This window comes from Vanessa tameamea, chromosome 24 (assembly GCF_037043105.1).
Source record: "Vanessa tameamea isolate UH-Manoa-2023 chromosome 24, ilVanTame1 primary haplotype, whole genome shotgun sequence".
NCBI lineage: Eukaryota > Metazoa > Arthropoda > Insecta > Lepidoptera > Nymphalidae > Vanessa > Vanessa tameamea.
Genome location: NC_087332.1, coordinates 7,487,226 through 7,512,542, shown reverse-complemented (window position 1 = coordinate 7,512,542; position 25,317 = coordinate 7,487,226). Strand labels below are relative to the sequence as shown.

The 25,317-nt window shown below is 31.3% G+C and overlaps 2 protein-coding genes and 1 non-coding gene across 3 annotated transcripts; 2 read left to right on the top strand and 1 right to left on the bottom strand.

Annotated features, from left to right (window-relative positions):
* Positions 1–8,874: 8,874 nt before the first annotated feature.
* On the top strand, positions 8,875–10,980 carry LOC113396030 (sperm flagellar protein 1-like). The gene is made up of 5 exons (XM_026633800.2): positions 8,875–9,072; positions 9,419–9,628; positions 9,943–10,047; positions 10,172–10,317; positions 10,462–10,980. The coding sequence occupies exons 1-5, from the start codon at positions 8,955–8,957 to the stop codon at positions 10,978–10,980; spliced, it is 1,098 nt and encodes a 365-aa protein (XP_026489585.2). The 5' UTR covers positions 8,875–8,954.
* Positions 10,981–11,260: 280 nt separating this feature from the next.
* On the bottom strand, positions 11,261–24,238 carry LOC113396029 (uncharacterized). Its single transcript, XM_064218734.1, has 15 exons — positions 24,072–24,238; positions 23,434–23,603; positions 22,737–22,876; positions 19,796–19,946; positions 19,327–19,485; positions 18,452–18,582; positions 17,526–17,599; positions 17,047–17,131; positions 16,200–16,276; positions 15,505–15,564; positions 14,970–15,042; positions 14,285–14,414; positions 13,500–13,712; positions 12,812–12,932; positions 11,261–11,369 (listed from the first exon to the last, which is right to left on the bottom strand). The coding sequence occupies exons 1-15, from the start codon at positions 24,236–24,238 to the stop codon at positions 11,261–11,263; spliced, it is 1,860 nt and encodes a 619-aa protein (XP_064074804.1).
* Trnal-aag (transfer RNA leucine (anticodon AAG)) lies at positions 21,126–21,207 on the top strand. Its single transcript has one exon. It is a non-coding gene; the product is annotated as a tRNA-Leu (tRNA).
* Positions 24,239–25,317: the final 1,079 nt, after the last annotated feature.

The following is a 25,317-nucleotide window of genomic DNA, read 5'->3' as shown; positions in this document are numbered from 1 at the left end:
TAATTCCAGATATTATGCATGTAAGTAATTAATGCGATATTCTTGTTTTAAAATTAAAAAAAGATATACACTTTTAATTAATGAAATCAAAGTAAAATTCTATAACAAGACTTGGTGTACATACTACCGATTTTCATTACTTGATTTAATTATATTTCGAAACGGAATAATTTTATTTAATCCTTAAGATCTAATTATTCTATATTAGTGACCCGCACCGGCTTCGCACGGGTGCAATGCTGATAAAAATTAAAAAGTAAAGGATAAAAAATGGTTATTGTGGGTTATCCCTAAGAGATAGACCATCGCGGACTTTTTTGAAGAACTGTTTAAAGTATACAATACTGTAGTACATTATTTTGATCAATCTCGTAGCGTTCAGCCAGCTTTTGCAATGTAAGCGCAAAAAAATTGTTTATTTATGACATCACTTCAGAAACCTCTAAAAATACCAGTGTTTCTCTACTATATTGAGCAAGTATTATACATATAAACCTTCCTCTTGAATCAATCTATCTATTAAAAAAAAACCGCATCAAAATCCGTTGTGTCATTTTAAAGATCTAAGCATACACAGGGACAGACAGCGGTAAGCGACTTTGCTTTATACTATGTAATGATATATAAAGGCGAAATACCACTACCTGATTAATCACAAAATCTGAGAAACGTTACCACCTACAAACTTGAATTTGGCAGGTAGGTTGTTTATACGATGTAGAGCGTGCTAAGAATGTATATTACGAAACTCCACCCGTAAGGGGGTAAAATGGGGGTTAGAAGTTTGGGTTTTATAAATTTCGCGGGGATAAAGTCGTAGGTTCAGCTAGTTTATTCTAGTTCTACTTAGTGGTAGAGCTATGTTCAAGCCTTTTTGGGGTGCCACCATCACTCATCAAATTCTACCGCCAAACAGTACTCAGTATTATTGTGTTCCAGTTTGAAGGTCGGGTGAGACAGTGTGTGTATAGGCACAAGGGACATAACATCTTAGTTCATATGTAAACGGTAAATATTTCTTACAGCGCCATTGTCTGTGGGCGGTGGTACCGCTTAGGTACCATCAGGTGACCCTTTTACTCGTCCACATGTATGTAGGCACATATACCATAAAAAAATTCATATTTTCGTAAATTATTTGAGACATTTGAGAAACTATTTATCAACATGCAGTTTAATATTAATAACATAAAATAAACATTTTAACATATTTTATCAACCTATAAATAAATTATATGAGCTATATGAACTTAAGAAATGTAATCGTAATTATAAATTTCTCAATTTTGTTAAAAAATATTCCAAGTTATTTAAACAAGTTTGTCAAACTGCCCATTCGTTGCATATTAAAAATAGAATTTTAAAATCTAAAAATAAAATGAAAACTACTTGGGATATTATAAGTTCAGAGACGGGCAGAATGAAGTTTGAGGGCAATTAACCCTTAATATAAAAGGGAATGTTGTAAGTGAAGATTTAGATGTGGCCAACCAATTCGGAGAATATTTCTCTAATATTCCTTTGAATACTACTAAAGGACTTACTTAAGTGTTACGTTCCCCAGAATGAGTTAGAATTTTCTTTTGAGAGTATAACTCCGTACGATGTATTAAAAAATTTTAAAACATTAAATCTTAAAAAAACCAGTGATCTATGGGATCTATCAGTTACAATTATTAACAACGTAATTGTCGACTTGGCTCCTTGTTTAGCTATCATCTTTAATAAATGTATACTATCCGGTATTTTTCCAGATCTATTAAAATTAAGTAAAGTAATCCCATTATTTAAGTCCGGTGATAAAAATGACCCAAACAATTATAGACCGATCTCTATTTTGCCAGTATTAAGTAAAATTTTTGAAAAAATCATGTTTAATCAATTATTGTTATACTTAAACTCGAATAAGCTATTGCATTCTCAACAGTTTGGTTTTACTAAAGGTCGCTCGACTACTGATGCGGGTATAGCATTTGTTGAACACATTTATGATGCGTGGGTGAAGTCACAAAATGCTATTGGTGTTTTTTGTGACTTATTAAAAGCTTTCGATTGCGTTAGGCATGATATTCTTCTAGAAAAACTTAAATATTATGGAATCAAGGGCCCTGCACTGAAATTCATTTCCTCCTACTTTAATGAAAGAGTTTTGAAGGTTGTTGTTAACGGTACAAAATCAAATGGCGCTCTGGCGCAAATGAGTGTACCACAGGGTTTTATTTTAGGACCTCTCCTGTTCTTAATATATATAAATGATTTACCTTATTTTGTTAATAAGAATTGCAACATTGTACTGTTTGCAGATGACACATCCCTTATTTTTAAACTCGACAGAAAAATAAACAACTATGACGTTGTAAGCAGTGCTCTGTCGCGGGTTCTTGGTTGGTTTGAGATAGATAATTTGGTACTAAATGCAAAAAAGACTAAATGGTTTTTGTTTTCTCTGCCAAATGTCAAATCAAATTCTTCTGCCGTCATTTTGAATAATGAAAGGCTTGAGTTTGTTGAGTCGACGGCCTTTTGTAGGGATAACCCTTGACACCAAACTTCAGTGGGGCACCCATTTGTATGCCCTATCAGTGAAACTAAGTAGTGCCGTTTGTGCAATAAAAACAATAAGAAAACTCACGGACATAAGTACTGCTAGACTAGTTTATTTTAGTAATTTTCATAGTCTTATGTCATATGGAATGTTGTTATGGGGTAATGCAGCAGATATTGAAATAGTATTTATTCTGCAGAAAAGAGCTATCCGAACTATTTACAATATTAGCTCTAGGACATCATTACGCGAAAAATTTAAAGAAATAGGTGTATTAACGGCTGCTTCACAATATATTTATGATAACATAATGTTTATACAGTAGAATATACAAAAGTATTCCATAAAAGCTGATATACATACTATTAATACAAGAAATAAGAATAAACTTGTAACCCCTACTTTCCGTTTGCATACGATACAGAAAACGTTTTTGGGCAATCGTATACGCATATATAATAAGATACCGGGAAATGTAACCAATTTACCATTTACGAAATTTAAAAAGTTTATTAAGACTAAATTAATAAATAAGTCTTATTATTCATTAAAAGAGTACTTTTTAGAAAAAAACGTCTGGATTTAGGCTCGGGTTCCATCACAGGACACTAATTATTGTAAAAAAACAGCATTGTTAATCTGTTTATTTGAAAAGAGCAACTATGCGAGTTTCTTGCCGTTTCTTCTCGCTGGAGGCTGCTTTCCGAAACGGTGGTAGTATTTTAATATTGACGATTCAAAAACGCTTCGTTGTGAAGTTTACTTGAATAAAATTGATTTGATTTGATTTATAAAATGTCAAACCAATTGTTAACGAGTTAACAAGCGATTGTAATTATGGAAATCGTGACTTCTACAGTAGGTGGTAGGTATATTATTATCGTAGTGGGGCTTCCCCCGCCCTTTGATAAACGACTTCAAATTAAATATAAATAAATAAAATATAACGGAATACAGTCACTATGAATAGATGTTGTTTCAATTTATTTTGAGGTTACGAAACATTTCCATATCACAAAGATTAAATTATTTTAAAAAGCTTATACTTAATCAACTTTTTTTGTACGTATGTACAAATATTGTCATTTTGAATCTGTATTTTGAAACTTTAACAGATTGGGCCGAAATTTGATGTTATTGTCAATACAAACTAGTATCTATATCTATATCTATCTATCTTTTATACTTCTATATAAATCTGTAGTCTGTCTGTACACTCATTATTTTTTTTTGTCGAATTTCGTCATAAATATTTTGTTTTTATGACTCTTCGTGCTATGATCTTATATGTTCATAAATATATTAAAAATAAAAAAAAGTATGGCTTCCATTTATAATAATAATAATTATTATTATAAAGAACTAATTTAAAATAAATTTCAAAACGTCGTTTCAAAATGCAATATATTAAGAATGGTCATTACACTTGGTACATACAAAATCTTTTAATGTCACTTGTTTACGTCAACCTGTACTTATTTTCAATCATTATTGAAAATTCGAAGAAAGCATTAAATTAATTTGCTTGCTTGTGTTTCAAACATAATTTTTTCTAGTCATATTTTCATTATTTCATTATCATATTAATGATTAATGTATTTTATTCAAGTAAAAGTTACGTATTAGCGGCTTGGGATCTAATATAATTATAATTTCCATATATTAAACATAATTTCCTGACTTTGGGCTGTTAATGTAAATTATATAACACATTATCGAAATAAACCAACATATTTTTATCTCTCCTGGATTTTGAACCTAAGACCTCAGATTTATAAGCCTATCAACGTGAAACAAGCGGTAACGAGATTGACACAAATTTGCATGAACTGTGTGCAGAATGTCAGTAAGGAGGGATTATGATGATCCGCGAATAGAACATAAAAACAAACATATATAAACCAGATAAGAGGAACCTATAATGATGATGATAATATATAAACAATTATAATAACGACTGGCCATTTAGCACTTAAGTAGTTCTTTAGTGGTTTTGTAAACTGAACGTGTTGCCATTTAAGGAAAATATCTGTTTTCTATGTTAAGTAATCAGCTGTTAAGTCGCCAGCCATTGTTACTTACAAAGTCAGTATGTTAAAACGCACATATTTAATGTATCATTATTTATTTATATAAAAAAAACTTTGTAGATTTTTTATTTACTATGCAGGTACTAATGTGGGCAACGGTAATATGATTGAATGCCATATTATTGTCGTAAAAAAATAAATATGATAATTTAAATTACTTGTTATTTATCGATATATCGAAACTAATATTATAAATCTGAACATTTGTTATGCTTGAACTTCTCGACTGGTTATCATATGTCGTTGTAATGGTACAGGAAATACCTAACACTCATAAAACAAGAAAGAATAAAACACCTGCCCCCCCCCATTTCCCTTCAAATACGGGTGAAACTAGTTGATAAAACATTCCATTCATTTACTATTATTTAAATAATATATTAAGTACATATTACGCATACATATAGTGTTATTTATAAATTCTGTCGCAATCACGATCACTATATAAATATAATTTAAAGTATATACGCGTAAGTATATACCGTTAATTAATTATATTTATATTTATAGATGAACTTATATTTTTATTGTTAGCAATCAGATTCAACGATTAATAGCTACCATTGTTAACGCAACATGTTCGTAAATCACGACATATTATTAAACAAATGTCTGCATGTTTGTCTGAACGCGATAAACTGTGCAACGGATTCTCATACCGATTTCACCAACGGATGGAGTGTTTTATGGATTTTTTGTAAATTAGCTGAAATAGAAATGGGGTAACGAATAGTGTTAAATGTATTATGTTTAAAATATAAAAAAAACATATGTATATCCTTATTCTACAGTAAGCATATAAATTTTACGTTAAGAATGCTTACATCCGCCATCTTAAATTTCTTATGACGTCATCACATCACACTTCAATCTCAAAATCGATTCTCGTTATTGTTCACATGCATACAAGCGAGGTAAGTGCATTTCCTCTTCAATACTATACCGCTAAGTTTGCCATAACTGCACATTTTACATACGTACGCTCAAGGCAAAAGGTTTATAAATAATAGGTACTGTATTCTTGTCAATATAAGAATACGATAACAATCTATTAATTAATCAATTTTTATTAATGTTTTATTATATAATAATTTCAAATATTTAATTTTTTTTTCTTATTATAGATACCTACTTTCTTTGGCGAGCTATGATTTTTTTATGACGCTCAAGCACAGGTGATATGAAAACTATACAATGAAGTTGTTCCTAAGCCGTCAAATAAGTTCAAGTCGCACGAAATAGACAACTTCACACTTCATGTTTATTTTCTATACATATTATGATAAAATTTGAGTGTCTGTTTGTTACATTAATATAACCATATTTTACTAAATGCATATGTATGTTATACACGGCTTTTATACCAAAATAACATTTTTTTTTTCAATTTTTGTCTGTCTGTTTGTTTCGGCTAATCTCTGGAACGGCTGGACCGATTTTGACGGGACTTTCACTGGCAGAAATCTGATGTAATAAAGAGTCACTTAGGCAACAGCAATAACTTTTTTGTTAAATTCAAAAGCGCACGAAGTCGCGGGCACATCTAGTTTTATTATAAATTAAAATTGTGAGTTTTTTTGTGAGCGAGTGTCAAAGTTTTGGTGAAAAAAAAGGAATTATATTTATAATTATAATAATTATTGTATTTAATTATTTACATGTAATTATAAACTATTTTATTTTTATTTACGGGAAAATAGTACTAGGTACGTCTTACGCGCGTACTTAAATACACGCACCTTTATTGTTATTTTCAATAATTTTAGGTAAACACTATTATTATACTGTTCATATTATACACATTTTGAATACTTGTAAAGTTATATTACGCTTATTTATGTTGTAAACTTATGATAGCCAGTGTACGCAAATAGGCATTATATAGAAAGTGTTTATTTCCGAAGTAACAGACAGACAAACGAAAGGTTACTTGTTGTGTGTTGACACATTGACATACATTTCTGCGATCAGTCGTCATGAGATATTTTAAAAGCAAAAACATGTAAATGGATGTTATTTTAAAAAATACAATAAAACTATTTCGATAATTGATGAATAATGAATGAATGAATTATCTTTTTCTTCTATTCTTGTGTTAGTAGACATTGACCAGAATTTATACAGCCAAAAGTGCCATTCACACAGTCAATTGTTTTTATTGAATTGTGTAAATATATGTAAGTGTGTGTGTAAGGTTTTTAGGAATATGTCTAATTATTTAAAAATTTGTAATTCTCTATGGTTCATTTAATGTATTTAAGAAAATATCTATTTATTTTGGCAGTATGGTTAAGGTCTTTGCCGGGTACCCTTTAAGTAATTAAAACGAATTTTTTAGAGTAGCGAAATTTTTAGAACAAACTTACTTACTACCAAACCCCGTTTTAGTCCCTTATTTTACAAAATTCCACCCGAGGTTTGTAAAAATTAGCAGATGAAGCAGATCTTTGTTTCAAAACGCAGGTAGGGTTCAAATAGGATGGTTTAGTGGATAGAACGTTTGAGTCATTTCATTGATTAATGTCAAGTTATCGTCCAGCTGAACCTGAGTTTACCTTTCTCTCCAATCAGTGCATCGTATATTTCTTAGCATTGAATTTCGACCAATAAGCGGCCACTAGTAACATAATCAATTTTAACTTAACTGTAATAAAACCCTTTTATATCGATGCTAGAAAGCGTGATATCAACAGACGGCAAAAACTGTTTTCACAGTTAAGATTACGTTTTGATTGTTATGATGTCGATTTAGATACATGCCGACAGACAAATGCAATGCAATGCATCGGAATAGCGTGGTGAAATAAACTCTAAAGCTGCTCATCAAAGGGAGCGGAGGCCTTACAAACATTTACAGGCTTTACTTTATGCTTTTACATTTTTATTTATTAAAAAAAAAAAAATATATATATATATATATATATATATAATAAGTATAATAAAAGTTATGAGTAATAGTGAAATAGATACAGTAGGAACTTTCCCCCGTTTATTTTACGAGAGAGTTTTACGCCATTTTTAATTTTAGAGTTATCGCGGAACCGTGAGTTACTATCTCCAGTTTCCGACCTGAATGCCACTGATAATAATTATTAGAGTGAAACTAAAAATTCTTAAGTTCTAGTGTAAGTAATTATACGCTGCTATACAAAGTTTGGAAAGCTACAAGACATCCGCGGAACTGTACAGAAATATTTTACGTCACTATTGTTTATTGTCTCTTGAATTAGTATATATGTTTGTGTATATTGGTTATTATGTTTATATATTACTAGTATTACTATTTTAACCCCAAAATATTATTGATTACCAAAGATAAATGATTAGTACACCTCCTCACTATTTATAGAGCATACATTTTAAATTTCAAGTCTCTTACTTCAAAAACATTCATACAAACTTCCAAGCCCTGTTTTGCCCCACTAGGGTAAAATTTCGTAAAATTCGTCCTTAGCGGATGTCTACACCGTATAAGGATCCTACCTGCTAAATTTTAATTTTGTAGGTGTTACAGTTTCTGAGATTTCGTGATTAATCGGAGTGGTATTTCGCTTATATATTTAGGTAAAGTGAGTCACTTAAAGAGAACTTCAAAATAAGAAATATTCGCTGGAAGAAGAACAAATAATGCGTTGTCCGATTTTCATAACTCATATTGTAGTTTAGGGGTCAGGGGGTAAAAGCCAATTCCTTGCCGATAAGTAGCACAATAACCTGCAACATCAAGACCTGAGATCCGGAAATTCAGTTGATGGGCGATCGTGCACGACCGAACGTGAAGTTTGTTTGGCTTTTCCAAATTATTCAAGTATTCATTCGATACCTTAACATCTAAGACCGCATTGCTGTTGGATAGAGTAAGTAGAAAAGCACAGTTTGTGCGCTTCTCTATTTGGCATACGACTGTTAGAATATTTATCACACATACAAATTCGCTCGCTTAATAAATGCTTCTATAAAAGAGGTCTCGGGTATAATAATAAAATTTAATGTCAACAATGTTACAAGAATTAAGACCATAATTTGAAATAAAAAATAAATTAGCCGTATCAAATACTTTATATTATAATTACTATGATTTCTCATGTAAATTTATAATTTATTCATAAGATAATGAATAATACCCGAATAACAAAAAATATACGATCTTTACACATACTCAACTTAAGAAAAAAAAAATTATAAAATAACCTGGCCATCAAGACAGTTTCAATAAAAATGACATAACAAACACGGCAAAGATGCGAAATTTATATTTACAAAGAAACCGAGTTGAATATTCATTATAATAAACTACAATTAGTGAAAATAAAAAAAAAATGTCCACTCTAGATTTACCTATGCCGCTAACAGACATCGAATCAATTTTAGCCTGGGTCGACACCTACAAGTTATCCAGACCCACCAGGAAGATTAATAGAGATTTTTCTGATGCTGGTATATATTCTGAATATATAATCTTACTTGATTTGTTGAAGAATTTATTTTTAATACATACAAAACAAAAAGTGTTTAAAAGTTAGATAAACAGAAAGATCGTGATATTTTATATAAATAATATATAATATATTTATATATATAATAATCGGTTAAACTACAAAATAATCAGGGTCATGTTTAGCAGTATCGAAGTTCAAGTTCTTTAGCACCGATTTCTGGTTCTTAAAAGATTTCTCATGTAACATAATATCGTAACATGTATAGTTTATTTAATGTTTTAAATAATTTATTCGCAATAAATATCTTATGCGCTAAAAAAGAGCTTATCACATTTCGCTTTTAGTTCTTCTAGCTGAAATCCTAAGCGTTCACTATCCAAAGCTGGTTGAGATGCACAATTACCCACCACGAAACAGTCACTCACTGAAGCTGAACAACTGGATGACGCTGAACAGAAAGGTGTTGAAAAAACTAAAGCTTAATTTGTGTACCAACACGATGGAACAGCTGGCTAACTGTGCACCGGGGCTGATCGAGCGAGTGCTTGTTATGGGTGAGAGACTACATTTCTTTACCTTAAAAAATTTAAAAATCTGACTAGCATGAAAGAATTAATTAATCTATAGCCAGTACCACTCGAGGTGATTGAAGCACTCTAACGATACTCCAAACATGTAAATCTGCTCATGCGTTTAAGACTTAAGGTGGAATAAAGAAATTCCCATACATGAATATAACTGAGGCAGTCGATAACATATTATATTGTTTGAATTACTCGTTTTCCCATACATCAAAATTGCTTCGGTTAATAGATTCATTCAAAAAAGTTGCATGCACTATAATAAATACGTTCAATGTGTGTTCTAGTTAGAGATAAAATTCATCGAGATGATGATATTAATAAAAGTTTGAAAGAAGCTGAGCAAAACGTATCCAGCGGTGGCAGCTACTACGAAGCCTGCGGAGACGACGGTATATAGATTGATTAAATGAATTAATTAGAATGTAGCTCCATTTTTATAAATGAACGATAGATGATCTATAAAGGTATATATTTTGTTAGCTATGAATGATTTCAATGACATTTTAATTACAGAACACATATTAGTTGTTCCCGTTAAGACCAGAGTTAATGGTATACTAGAAACCATTCAAAAGAAGGTAGTTAGTCATGATTCATATCTTGCAATCAAAGAAGAACTGAAAGATGCCAAAGATTGCTTCGAAGTCCTGAAACAGAAGGTATTTAAATACAGAAGTATTATATTATTTATAATTTTTTGACGCTTTTGACTATATTGATAACATTTCTAGTATAGGAAAAAAAAAATGTTTTCCAGATTGTGTGTGTTTTTCATATACTGAATAGTTTATAATTATAAACAGGTTGAACATTTGGATAACTTACTTAAATTAAAAGAAGAGAGGATAGAAGAATTACAAAAACAATTAGAAAGGAAACAAACAAGACGTAAAGAAGTGGAAACTCTTCAGAACAGTCTGTCAATTCCTTTCGAAATAGAACCACCTTCCCCTAAAATAATTGAACTCGTCAAAATACCGAGTAGAACATTATCTATAAAATCATTGGAATCTGAAGGAAAATTAGTCAAAGAAGAATCCAGGATTCCTATACCCGTATCGGATCAAGCTAAATCTAAGCCAAGTATAACTGAAGTCACGTCGAAAGACTTTACTGAAGAACAATGCATTAACGTTGAAAAAGTTAAATCGGATGTTTTTAAAGAAATTGAAATAACGGATGAGAAAAATTCTGAACATTTTCAGGACAATCAAAATTTTGCAAATGAAATGAATACATTTGTAAATTTAGAAGCTACAATTCAAAACGTAATAAAAGGAACGTGTGATACACTTTGTGAGAACTTCAGTGAAAAAACCTAAGATTAATCAACACACATATATATTTTTTTTTATATACCTATGTGTTGATTAAGGACGATACAGATCTCATATCAATCTCATGAAGAATATTACAATCATGATTATTTTCTAGATTTTACAGTTTGCTTAATTTAGGATTAAAAGTCTGTGTTTTTCAATATTTTATAATTTAGCTATTATTTATTTAATTTAGAAATAGAAATATACAAAACTTATAAAATTCACATTTATTGTTTTGCTATTTATTCTTTTGATTTTTAATTTATTTTCAAATTATTTATCAACAACGAATATTTGCTTGAAATATGTCGTACAGGCTTGGGTGTTGTTTTAATATGTTTTTGATCTCATCCAATCTATTTCTGGTAGAATTCTTAACCTTATCATACCTAAAACAAAAGATCATTAATTAAACATCTTTATAATAATATTGCATCGATTTCAAGGATTAAATTGATGTAGTTTAGTTTTCTTATGTCTTTTTAAATATTTATTCTTTACTCGAGTAATATCATCAGCATACTGAATTGAATTGTCAATATGGAAGAATTGGTAAAAAATATTTTTTATTAAGGACAAAAATTTGAAATTGTCAGCCATATGCTGTTCTACATGGAGGTAAGTAAGTCTTATTGGCAACGGCAATGGCGGACAAATCTATGGTTATATTTTTCCATTATAGATCGAAAAATGAATTGTATTAAAAATTTAGAACACGATATAAATTGAACAATATTAAGTGTTAGAGACTAGCCCTAGACTCCAATACGGTGTTACGTCATAGGATGTCATTTTATTTTATTTTATTTTATTTTCATTAGGACAACCAACAGTAGATACAATATCACATCCAAAATAAAAAAATAAAAAATTACATATCAAAATTATCTCGGCAAAAGTTCTACTACGTACAGGTAGTCTCACCATGCATTATCATATTACAAAATGTAATTATTGAAAATATGAATTAAACATAAGCATAATAATTAAAAATAAGAAATACAATACATTTTTTAAACTATTATATAATAAATAATAATTAATAAGATAAACCATATTATATATGATGATTATAATCAAGCTATTTATTTTACATTATTATGTACTTGTACAATTATTGTTTAATAATTTGTTAAACATTAATTAATACAATTTTATTTGGCACACTATTTAAGACTGGCACAAAAACATATACGTACTTCTTTTTTTAAAAATGATCGAGCTGTCATAAGGAAAACAATTGGATGATTGTGAGGGATTGTAAAGAAATATAGAGAGATTGGAGCATCATTGTAAAACATAATTTTATTTTGCCATCCCGAACTACTGAAATTACATAAGATTACCGATGTCAGAGCTGTGTGCAAGTGTGTATGAGTATTTACTGCCCATTTATGGACAAAAGGGGGATCTAGACGTAGGTCCTGGTTTTGAGTAAATTTTAAGACTACAGTTAAAAACATACTATATATACAATGTACGTTGGAAAATTTATCAGAATATAATTATTTTATTGAAATAATTAGTTTGTTTACTTAATCTTGAATATCACATCTAAATTTAAAAGTCTGGTAAAAATAAAAGGACAAGAAAGATGAACTAGTTTGCACCAGTAGGAAAGAATATAAATACATAATACTTTGGATCGACCGACGTTCCAGTTAGGAAGTGACAATCGCTTTAATACAGACTTAAAGAACGTAACATGCAAAATCACTTGTAGCACATTGACAATGTTGCCAAATATTTCTCACAGTGTCAATCTCTTATTTACTTTGTTTGCCTGCTACAGATGAATAAATGAAAACAAAACATCCGTATAGGTACTTACGTATTTTCTCTACTTTCATCTCGTCCAATAACTTTGAACCGATTAAATTCAATGCTATCATCGAAGAAACATTCCGCATCGATTTCGTTAACTTTTTGTTTAACGGGAATCAAATCTGCCACTGTAAAAGTTAGAGTCGCTCCGTTAATACGTCATTTCATACATTTTGGTTTTTCTACGTGTGACTTTTGTTTGTTTGTCAATATTTTAATAGTTATGTAAAACAGCAAACCGAAAAAAGTTATTTCCTATTTCGAACACGTTATAGAAATTGATTGACAATGTCTCAGCCGTTTATCATGCACGTATGTACGTATTCCAGCTAGACAATGATGAAAGTGTCAAAAATTTGACAATGACTGTCTCGTTCGTGGAGTTCCAAAATTGTGGTTGGACCCACAAAAAGTTTTTAGGTTTTCCTGTGTATTCTCAGTAGCTGTCCGTTATCTGAAAGTCAGTATATTTACTTTCCCGTACCTAGAGAAGCACGTCAAACTGTTGGTAATTACTGCGCATGAACTGGTTTTTGTCAATTTTGCCGTCCTATCTAATTATAACGATGAGGGAATCGAGAGTGCACTCGGGTTTGCAGTCATACTTTTGCATTATAATATATTCCACGCAGTTGATTAGTCTCAATAGTAGCCGTGACCAAAATAAGACAGGGGGGACCATGATTTGTACTTACCAGTAAAGACGTGTTGTGTGCTTGACACTGGTGATGGACTTGGTACTCGACAGGTGCAGGGTGGTAACGACATTGATATGTCTGATGTCTGCACGGCTACTCCATCTAGACTGGGCGTCCAGGATAGCAGAGGATTTATTTCTGTTACAACGAAATCAACCTTTTCTCTCTTTTTCTTCTCTTCTATCCTCTTTTTTAGGATTTCCAGTTGTTCTGTAATAAATTTTATAGCTTTACAATACAGCAGGTATATCCTCGGAAGGATATCCACCAATGGGCATTAAACAGTTTTGTATATGTACTATATTATGTGTAATAAAAATCCATTGATTTAGTTAAATTCATCTTCGCATGATAGTTTTTTTTGATATTTCAAACTAGTACTCAAAAGTACCTATATCTTACTAGTATTTATACTAGTATGTATAATGTATATTGTATCTTGTTTCACAGTACAAAATAAATACCAATGCTGCCGACAATTAATATTCTATGAGTGCATATTCATATGAAGGTCTTGATTAGATCATAAGATAGATTAAAATACTGCCTCCAATCTGCTTTAAGTAGCTCAATATATCGTGCCATGGGAGAAGCCTATGTCCAGTAGTGGACTGAAACGGGTGATGATGATGATGTCATCAATAAACCTAAAATTTGACGCTGAACGGTCCAACAAATCATAAAAAAATCGAAAAGCACGTAATACATGTCTGTGGAGAAACGATTTTATCAGAAAAAAGGGTTTATTTGTCGTTACTAATACGACAAACTGAGTACGTCACCTGGCGAGCAAGCTTCGTATTCATCGTAAGTCTGTTCAATGTGCGTGAACGGACTGGTACGCATATATGCGGGGAGACTCCGTATGAACGAGTCCACTTGTAACTTCTGACATTTCTCCATTGGACAAATCTGATGTTGACGCAAATAATAGTATTATATAACCATCAGTTTATTATTATTATTAATTTAATATAGAAAACTACTATTGAAAGTGCAAACTACTAAAAAAAATGGTGTCGCTTTCTTAGCCGACCTCAAAAAAGTTTATAAATTTAGTCTATTTTTTTTATATTTTTTGCTCGATAGCTTCACTGACTGTGAACCGATTTAAATAATCCTTTAAAAACTTTGACAACCCTTATTCTATATAATGAAAATACCCTTTCATTATATAACTAAATTAAATAGAATTGTTGCGAAGATTACTATCTATATCAACATTATGAAAAGGTAAAATTTGTTTCTTTATATAATTTAGGAGGTAATTTCCTGAACTTACGATTCCACTCTGAATTCATTTAACAGGTAGAAAGCTATATTATGTTTAGGTGTTACAAATATAAATCATATTTATATCACAAATTCAAATAAATAGCACCCGAGCGAAGCCGGGCCGAGTCGAATATTTACAAAACTGGTAACCATATAACCCCAATTACAAGACGCGTAGATCTTCAAACTTACCTTTTCGTAATTAATCTTGTGATCAAAGTCTGGCACGTGTGAAATTATTTGCAAGCTGTCGTTATGTACGCTTCTGTCATTTTGGAAAAAAAACATGTTTAAGATTTATACCCTATCAGTTACAGTAGATCCTCGCTTCTCCGGACGCCGATCAGCAAATAGGGGAGGGTCTTGTATATAAAGTGTTATCTATATTTTCAAATATTTTTTCGTTTTGTTAAACCTATTTCCTTTCATTAGCTTAATTGAATATTACCAGTTTACAGGCACAAGGGACATAACATCTTATCAACCTTGGGTAGGTTGGCGCATTAGCGATGTAAGAAATGGTTAAGTTCTTTACGGTGCCAATGTCTATTGGCAGTGATTAATACTCATAATTAAGTGGCATAATCGAGCATCCGCCAACCGATGCCATAAAAGATAGACTGTTCAATCAATCTGTGTTCAATCGACCTGATTATTATTTGTATCGTAATTGGTTAAGAAGAATATTTATATGTAAAGTAAAAACTAATATTTGTGTATACTTAACCCAAGGGTTGACATTGATTCATCGCCGACTTCTTCATCTTCCATTTGAGACGTGGTCTCCCTGTGTTATGTGAGAACTATTATGTCGTGTTCTGTATTCAAAATTGCATATTTTGCAAATACCATTATCGCTAATGTCAAATTATTTCGTAATCTTAGATTGCCTAAAGTAAATGTGTGATGTGAAATAGATTTATTTTAGTCTTATATAAATAATTATATCTTTCCTAACAAATGTTGGATATGTATTTCAATTTAGATTAGTCAATAAACTAAAGTAAGGTATGTCATAGTGCGCCAACGCGACGGACGGAAATTGACACGATTGGAGATTTATCAGGTGCAGGACCCATGATTATATTTAAGAATGTGGGATATACTAAAGAAACAGCCTATAAATGTCACACTTACTGCCTATAAATGGCTTAGACTTCCTCCCTGTTCAAGAAGAAAGTTAGGAGCTAATTCCAGCATGCAGCTGCTTAAGTTTTTCTTCCAGCATGCTCTACTTTCAATGTTTTTCTTCACCGAAATCGGACAAACTGATGATCACTGATGCTTGTCGATGTTTTAGCCCACAATCTATGCTTTTGGTTCAGATGTGAGTCATCTTGTACTCGGCTCATGAGTGTACTAGCGAACAACATAATATACAACAGAGCACACGGATATTAATCGATTATGCAAAAAGTCTACCTCGGTACCGGTTCATGCTCTTCTACGTCTTCATTTTCTGGTCCTGCTTCCGAATACATTTCATTGAAGATTGAGTCCTGAATTTATGTTATAAGTATTTAATAGGTACATGGTAACAAATTATTTTTAACAAAACTCAGATAACAGTTCTTTTATGAAATTGATACTAATATTATAAATGCAAAAGAATTATCTGTATGTTTGTCTGTGAGTTTGATGAAATTGGGTTTGAGGCAAGCTTTAAACCCCAAGAAATTTATTAGGTTTTTTATGCCTAACATGCCTTCTATGCGTGCCTTAAACGTTGATATATCTTTTTTAAGAATTATAGACATCGACATTGTTTGAACGATCACCATAATATAATAATTACTTATAAGTTCAGAAAAAAATCCTCATAAGTTTAACTAAAGACACATCCCTCCAGGTGTCCCTTGTGCCTGTAGAACATCTTCATTCCCAAACGACGTAATTTGGCAATTTAACTGATGGTTAATATTTACTTAATTGCCAATGGTTACTTACCATCAAAAGGCACATTTGCCAGTCTATCTGCCTATTATCAATTAACAAAAAAATACTGATTACAGAGCTATCATTAAGAAATCAAAAGCACGCTTACGATTTTATTTCCAATATTAAGCACAACTCTTCCATGATCGATCGTCTGTCTTTGCTTTTCGCGCTGAAAAACGTAATCAGTAATAATTATCTTACGTCTCTATTTACTTTGAATATTCAATTAAGTGATAAATTTCATAATATCTACTGATAAATAAACTGTAATAGATTTTTTCCAATAATATTCATTGGATAACGGCTAATGATCCAGAAAGGCAACTGTTACCAATTTTGTTGTAGATGCAATTTCCATGGAATCTCTTGCTCCGAGTAGTGTATTTTTATGTGTATGTGGTGTTCCATTTGACGTGCTGTGAATGTATATAATCAAATATGTTATTTTTATACCTTATATAAAATAATCTTATGTATTATTATATATCTAATGGTAGAAAGTGAGAGATATATGCATCTGTATCTAAAACCGGTAAAAAATAATACATACGTATATCCAAATATCCATAACATCCCTGATATATTATGTTAATGTTAATATTCTTTATTGTACACCACCAACAGAAAATACAAGAAATCTTAGGACAAACACAAAAAAAAAAAAATACAAAAATATAAAAAAGTATTTAATGTGTTGTACAACGGGCGGACTTATGGCTAATTACCCATCTCTTCCAGACAACCCAATATCATACAGCGTAACATGACAATAAATTGACATCGTGAAATAAACATTTGTAAAAAACTAACATCATTTTTAAGATAGACCCCATGTTGGCTCGGATGTCAACAGAAGCGGTTGTTATACGTCGGCTCGTTTCGGACTGGAAAAAATTATATAAAAAATCAAAATCAAAATATTCTTCATTCAATTAAGCTCATAAAAGAATCCGAATGAATCCGAATCGTTGTGTTACAGAATTAAATTAAATTTAAAGCTATCGGTTTGGAAAGTACATTCTACCGAGAAGAACTGGCAAGAAACTCAGTAGTTACTCTTTTTCACCATTTTAAATACAGAGTATGTCAGTAACGTACAATTAAATTTTTATATATCCTGCCTAGAAATCAATAAATACTAAGTGATATTACGTACTTATCAATGATTTCTTGACATCAGCTTTAATTATTTTTTTTTATTTAAAGATATTCTATCAAAATCAAAATACACTTTATTCAAGTAGGCTTTTACAAGCACTTTTGAATCCTCATTCAACAAACTATTTAAAGTAAAGCTACCACCGTTCGCTACGGTTCGGAATGTAGATTCTACCGAAAAGAACCGGCAAGAAACTCAGTAGTTACTGTTTTTCAACATTTAAAAATACAGCCATGTTAGTTAAATACAATTATCAACACTAGTCAACAAGTATTAACTCCACGCTTTTTTATCATCAATATAATCTTATATAGAATAATATGCCTTCTTTACCAATGTACTTTTTGCAATTGACTTGAATCTATGAAACGGCAAAGTTAAAAATGTCTGCGGAATTTTATTATAGAAGCGGATACTTGCCCCAAGAATGATTTATTGACTTATCTTCATAACAGTTGTTGTTTTTATATATTAATTTTTATTCTGCTGATAGTTCTTATATAACTCGAGTGAAATCAGATCAGACTGACCAGCTAGTCGCCAATGATCGCCAAATGAACGGAATAAATATACTCACTCCATGCGATAATGTCTGATGTTCTGTTTGGGTGCACTCCCATTTTCCGGGCGAAGGCATTCCTCTCAAGTATTCATTCTTTATGACGTGCGAGTGTGGACATTTCGATTTCAGGAACATTTCGTTGAAAACTAAGTAAAAATGCCACAAGAACATTTGAAATGCAAATTTTACTTATTCAAGAACGTTTGTTTCGGTTCTAGCTTATTTGAATAATATTTGTGTAATCGAGTTAAGTTGATTGTCTGGATTGTTTCTTGAATAGTTCTAAAATGTAACTAATTCTTTTATATGAAATCGTTATAATGTTATTATTTAAATTTTAAATCTATCTAGATATGGATTTAATTCAATTTAATTTATTGCTTAACTCAATTCATCCATGACAAACATTTCAATTATTATTTTTTGTTAATTACTAATTTTATGAACTACCGTTACTAGCATTTATATATGTTACTACCGGATTTTAACCAAAATAATAAATTAAATACTGCATTACTGAGGCTAAAATTAAGCAAGTACGATTAAAAACATTCGAATTTGATTTTTTTAATAATTTTACAGCCGTATAGGATTAAAGCTATCAAGCTTGGTTCTACTACACATGGGATCTGTCAATTATATATATTTTTGGATCGGAATTGCGACCATTCCACGCGGTCACGATTTGTACCTTTTTTTAAAATTTTTATTTGAATTGAATATAGTTAAGGCCTTGATGTCAATAATTCTCAGGTAACAAAAGATCATGTTTATAAAATCAAGCCCAAAATATATATATTTTATATTATTATTATATGTATATTATTATAGTTTCTCGTGTAATTTTAAGGGCTAAAATAAAGTCTATAATTTCTTTAGTATTTATATACCGTATTCTTTCCACTTCTTTGGCGCTGATTTAGCAGCTTTCACAGATTTTAATACTTCTCTGCGTTGCGGCGGATTGAAGTCAGCCATATCTCCAAACATGACGAATGGTCGATTTTCATCATCCACCATCTCCCACCATTGCTTACTAGGCTCAATTTCTGGTAGGAAATATTGGTTTACTTTCAGTAGAATATACTAATCTACATTGAAATAATACTTCCAGGTAAAATGGCGTTTATAGGATGATGTATTGATTGATTTTTTTTTCTTTTAAAAGAAGAATAGCAATGCCCTTATTGGGTTATCACAAATATTCCTATTTACTAATTCGTCAATGACGTGTGAAGCTTGTTCTAGTAGAGAGGAGAAAGGAAGCCCAAGCGATCAGGATGGCCCCCATTACGTTATTGGCACGTAAATTACACATTTAATTATCTTACTGTAATCAAGCAAGTCTACAATACGTACCTTCTTTAACGGAAATTTCTTCATCCTCGCATGGATCTTCTTGGGGATTATCTTCTATGGGTGCATCTATCTTAAATAAGGCTGGTAAATCGAGCAGAAACTGGTTCGCTTCTGGAGTTCCTCCGACGAAATTGTTTACGAAATTTTGGAACTAACAAATGGTGTACTGTTAAATTAAATATCGTTCACATATTTGGTATTCTTAACGACACCAGCACCAAAATTATACATATATATACGTATGCAAAGAGTATTTCCCTAACTGACAAACAATTATGAGTCTCAATATATTGTAATAAATTTTAAGTAAAACTTAAAACTTGGTCAATGTTTATCTTTAGAGACGAACTAAAAAATGTATTTTGTAAAATGTTAGCTCCACGGCTCAAAAATGGGACGTTTCATTATTTCAATCACCTACTTCGTTCTTTCATTATGTTTCATTATTTATAGGCAAAGCTAAGGAATATGCTGTAGGTACTTGCATATTAGGTATTAGTAAACGCCTTAATAATCACGTCCATATTGTCAAATCGACACGATTTATGTCATTCTTCCCAGCTGACCAAAACTATTTAAATATATTAAGAACATTGCAGTATTAGTGTTTAGATATAAAATATTGCCTTTTTACGTTTTTGGATTAGAAGAAATGGTTTATTTTATAACTCATAATTGAAATTCTGATTCAATGGAAACGTACTAAGCAGCCAAATAATAATAATGATTAATTTGTTATATTAGAATTTGGTACTTATTGGCCTCTGAATAAGATACTAAATAACAACAAAGCTGGTTCAGATAGAATAATCAAAGAGTAAAAAAACTGGATTTCAGTAAAACAATTCTTAAAATTTCACGGCATCGAATGTAGATAAGGTTATCTTTATTTATAAGTTATTTGACCTCAATATACTGATTGAGATAATTGTTTAATTTAGTTTCTGACAACTCATTAGTACGTTCAAATAGATTTTGATTGATTGAACAAAGTTACGTCAGGGCGACATTTTATACACCTAAGCGGAGTCTTCTTAAAAGTAAATTATGCAACATTTTGTATTATCAGTAGGTGATATGGTGATAAAATTATTCATAAATTTTAATACAATGTTGAAATTACTTTAAAGCGTATAACATCAACTCCGTAGAATCGCAGAAGCAGTGGAAACATACTTTAATAATTAAATACTCCTAATCTTTTAATAATTCTTAGGTTTACGTATTGTATGTTAACCACAATGACGATGTATCTGGATCACGTAAAAATAGATCGTAGATACGGGAAGACATTTCAAACTAGTTGTATTATTTTTATGATATCGTCACGGGTAGCGTGGCCGAGCGGTCTAAGGCGCTGGTTTAAGGCACCAGTCTCTTCGGAGGCGTGGGTTCGAATCCCACCGCTGCCAATATCTTTTTTGGGAATAATAATATGTCACAAGAATTTTATAGTATTCTAATATTGAACGCTTTGCCTCTCAAAAATTCAAACTAAAATTTTATCATCAATAAATTTGGTATATTTATATTTTGCTAAGAATATTTAATATGTTATTTAAAGTTAGGTTATTTTAGTACCTACATCATTGCATTGATAGACATGCGTTTTGGCACATGTATAAGGATGTCCTCAGGTTAGATAGAGTGACGGCATACGAAATGATTTGAGCGCTTAGTATATAAAAGCGGAAGAATGAATGTGAGCTAACAATGATAATGATCATCACATTGATAACACCATCAAATAGGGATGGGCAAACCTTGACGTAACATATTAGTCCTAACCTAACCTATTCCGATCGGAGAAGGACTAAAGATAAACAAAACAGATTTGCATGTTCCATGCGATTTGCTTATAGCTCCGCTCTATACAATACAAACAGCCCCTTATTAATGTATCTTTATTAACATATTATACAACACCATTAGATGCACTTTCTATTCTCTGACTCTCATAAACCGATGGTACGGAAAATCCGACAAATACGACCGGAAAAAAATCAGGCACAGAACTAACAGCATTACGTACTTTTTGAGGCATATGAGTACATGAGGCACACACTTCCAACTGCCAGTCACGAGACTGCTACTGAAAAATTTTCGACTGAAATACCCAATAAATTTTAATCGGCTCAACCAAGGATTTTAGCCCAAGTTCCCGGGATCTGCGGCCTTATATCTTGACAAAATATTATGCTTATAATATGTCGATTATATTTTTATCACGGACATAAGTACTGCTAGACTAGTTTATTTTAGTAATTTTCACAGTCTTATGTCATATGGAATGTTGTTATGGGGTAATGCAGCAGATATTGAAATAGTATTTATTCTGCAGAAAAGAGCTATCCGAACTATTTACAATATTAGCTCTAGGACATCATTACGCGAAAAATTTAAAGAAATAGGTGTATTAACGGCTGCTTCACAATATATTTATGATAATATAATGTTGTTTATACAGAAGAATATACAAAAGTATTCCATAAAAAGCTGATATACATACTATTAATACAAGAAATAAGAATAAACTTGTAACCCCTACTTTCCGTTTGCATACGGTAAAGAGAACGTTTTTGGGCAATGGTATACGCATATATAATAAGATACCGGGAAATGTAACCAATTTACCATTTACGAAATTTAAAAAGTTTATTAAGACTAAATTAATAAATAAGTCTTATTATTCATTAAAAGAGTACTTTTTAGAAAAAAAAACGCCGGGATTTAGGCTCGGGTTCCATCACAGGACACTAATTATTGTAAAAAAACAGCATTGTAAATCTGTTTATTTGAAAAGAGCAACTATGCGAGTTTCTTGCCGTTTCTTCTCGCTGGAGGCTGCTTTCCGAAACGGTGGTAGTATTGTGAAGTTTACTTGAATACAATTTATTTGATTTGATTTGATATCGATATGAGTAAATATGTATGTACATACATGTTTAACAACTTTCATCATCTTCTCCCGCCATTCGTTATCTACTCTAGCTGCAGTCTTGTAACCTCGCGAGAGACGCAGTATAAGAGATTGGCTCTCAGCTAAAATATTCTGTAAGCCTTGTATATAATTGGTGTATTCTGTAAAAAAATTACGAGTTTATACTAACAGCAACCTGTAAATAATTGTTTTTTTTTTAAATTAAAGCTGAATAAAATGGTATCCCATATCCTAATTCAGGACATACCCTAGGTACTTACTAATTATAAGTACAAATAACCTCCTTTTAGAGAAGACAACTGATACACACCAATATCAGCGAAGAAGCCTTAAAAATGACAGAAATAAAACCAGACGACATTTAAGAAACAAGTTAGGTATAATGCATTACTGTTAACAAAACATTACTTGTTCCTTAACAAAAAGTAAAATTCAGTTTATAGTTATTCTGAGTAAGCTGCTTCCCTTTTTTTCGAAATATGAAAGTGAAAAGTTGCCTTCATCTCTTTACAGAAAACCCAATAACTTTTGGTTAGGACCTACGCTAATAGATTAACGTTTAAGCTAACCACTTCTTTCACCAAGGAGAAATCGTCTAAAAATGCTCGAGTCCTGGTGGGGTTTAAGCCACTAGACTAAAAAGGCGTACATGGCATTTATAAAATAAAGTGTAAAGTTTCCGACAATCTTTGCTAACCTTCAGTTAACTTCATTTTTTCAAGTTTACTCTTCCGTCTCTCAGAGCACATGATGTACATCAAACCTGCCAAGTTCTTGCATTCCAGCTGAGTTTGAAGAGCTGATATCTTCTCTTTGCGTTCTCTGTGTGCTTCTCGTAACATGTACGAAGTTCTTACTTGTTCATTTCTTTCAATGTAAAATAGATGATTGTTGATGATTGATGATGTTAATGGTACTATAGAGTAATCAGTCATTCTTAGTGTAATTTAAAGCGCAATAATTTATATTTTTCATAGTTACAATCTTTGGCTGGGGGTGACCATCATCAGGTGTTTAGTTTCCCTGAATGTGATGAAGAAAAATTAACACCATGTCTACTGCTGGTTAAATGCCCGCCTCTCCTTTTTAGGAGACGATTTTTTGATGTTATTTCCCTTTTCCCAGCGAGGTGGACATGCACATTACCTGTATTATTCAATTGTTTATAATAAGTTAAACCGTATTCACCAATTTTCGTTGGAACAGCGATGGTAAAAGTATCAAAGCCATTCCATAAAATTGTACTTAAGAGTACTAATTTCCTTTGAAAATAAGCGATCAAAATAAAGATTACGTCAATAATCACGAGCAATTGTATAAAATAGTAGTTCTCACTGCAGTATGAATTCGAATCGGTCTTTCAAATGTTCCACCTCATTCTTGAGCCTCTCTTGAATTAATCCCTCCATTTCAATTTCTTTTTGACTTAACTTTTTTTTTATTTCTTCAGCAAGTTTCTCTTCATATTCCGCGTCTATGGCAGCTAGCGGTAAATAATGCATAACAATTTATTACATAGTTTACTCGTAAAACTGCACCTTTTTTTTATCGTAACAGCTCAGGTTACATAAAGGCAGATGGAGCGTGCGGAACATTATAATGCAGCAACAAAAGCGAATACAAATTCTCGATTGCTTTTATATTAATTATTGCTTCACTATAACATATATTAGCGTACATTATATTATAAATTTCACGTCAAAATATTTGACGGTCTTTGCGTGATGTGCGTTCAAAAGATATATATATACTTAGATAGATTAGCAATGATTTCACAGTCACCAACGATTTTAAAGTCAATCATAATAATACTCTATATAAAATACCTTTGCATGGACAAAATACAACTTTATCGTTTTCTTTGTTTTCATTTTCTTGGGCAGCTGTTGGTCCAGAAGCATTGATCGTCATTGAAGGCGTTATGGAAGCATGATCTTCGCGGATAACTTCCAAAACGTCTGTGATTTCTGCCATTTTTAACATACATTCCGGACTCGAGTGAAGAGACATCTGAAGTGAAGTTGATTTTTATATAATTACGAAATAACAAACAACGGCAATGCATAACGTAAATATATATTTGTTACATAATATACTAGTACATTTGTCAAATACCTAACTCAATAAAAATTATATACACGGCAGATTACATCAGATTGGCAGATTAACACTAGTCGTATAGGTCATGTCGTTATGAAATTGTAGTAGATTTATCAGAAGACTGATAAGAAATATAATTTATACATGGTGTTGACGTTCAAACGCCTTCTGAGTTAACGTGACATGACCAGATACGAGATTGGTATTTCTTTATAATATTGGCAACCTGGTGGTAAAAGGGCTAAAGTATACTTTTAGCAAAAAAAAAACCATGTTGTCTTTTGCCAAATCATTTAAAAATAAATAAATATAATTGATCTAAATCACCGTAAGACTGTTATAACTAATAGGTACCAACAACATTATTCAAAAAATAATATTTAAAAAAACAACATCTGCTCATTCTACATTTATATTCTGATTACCAAAAATAAGGCACACAGTTATGTATTTTGGCACAAATAGTAAAAATACCTTGCCT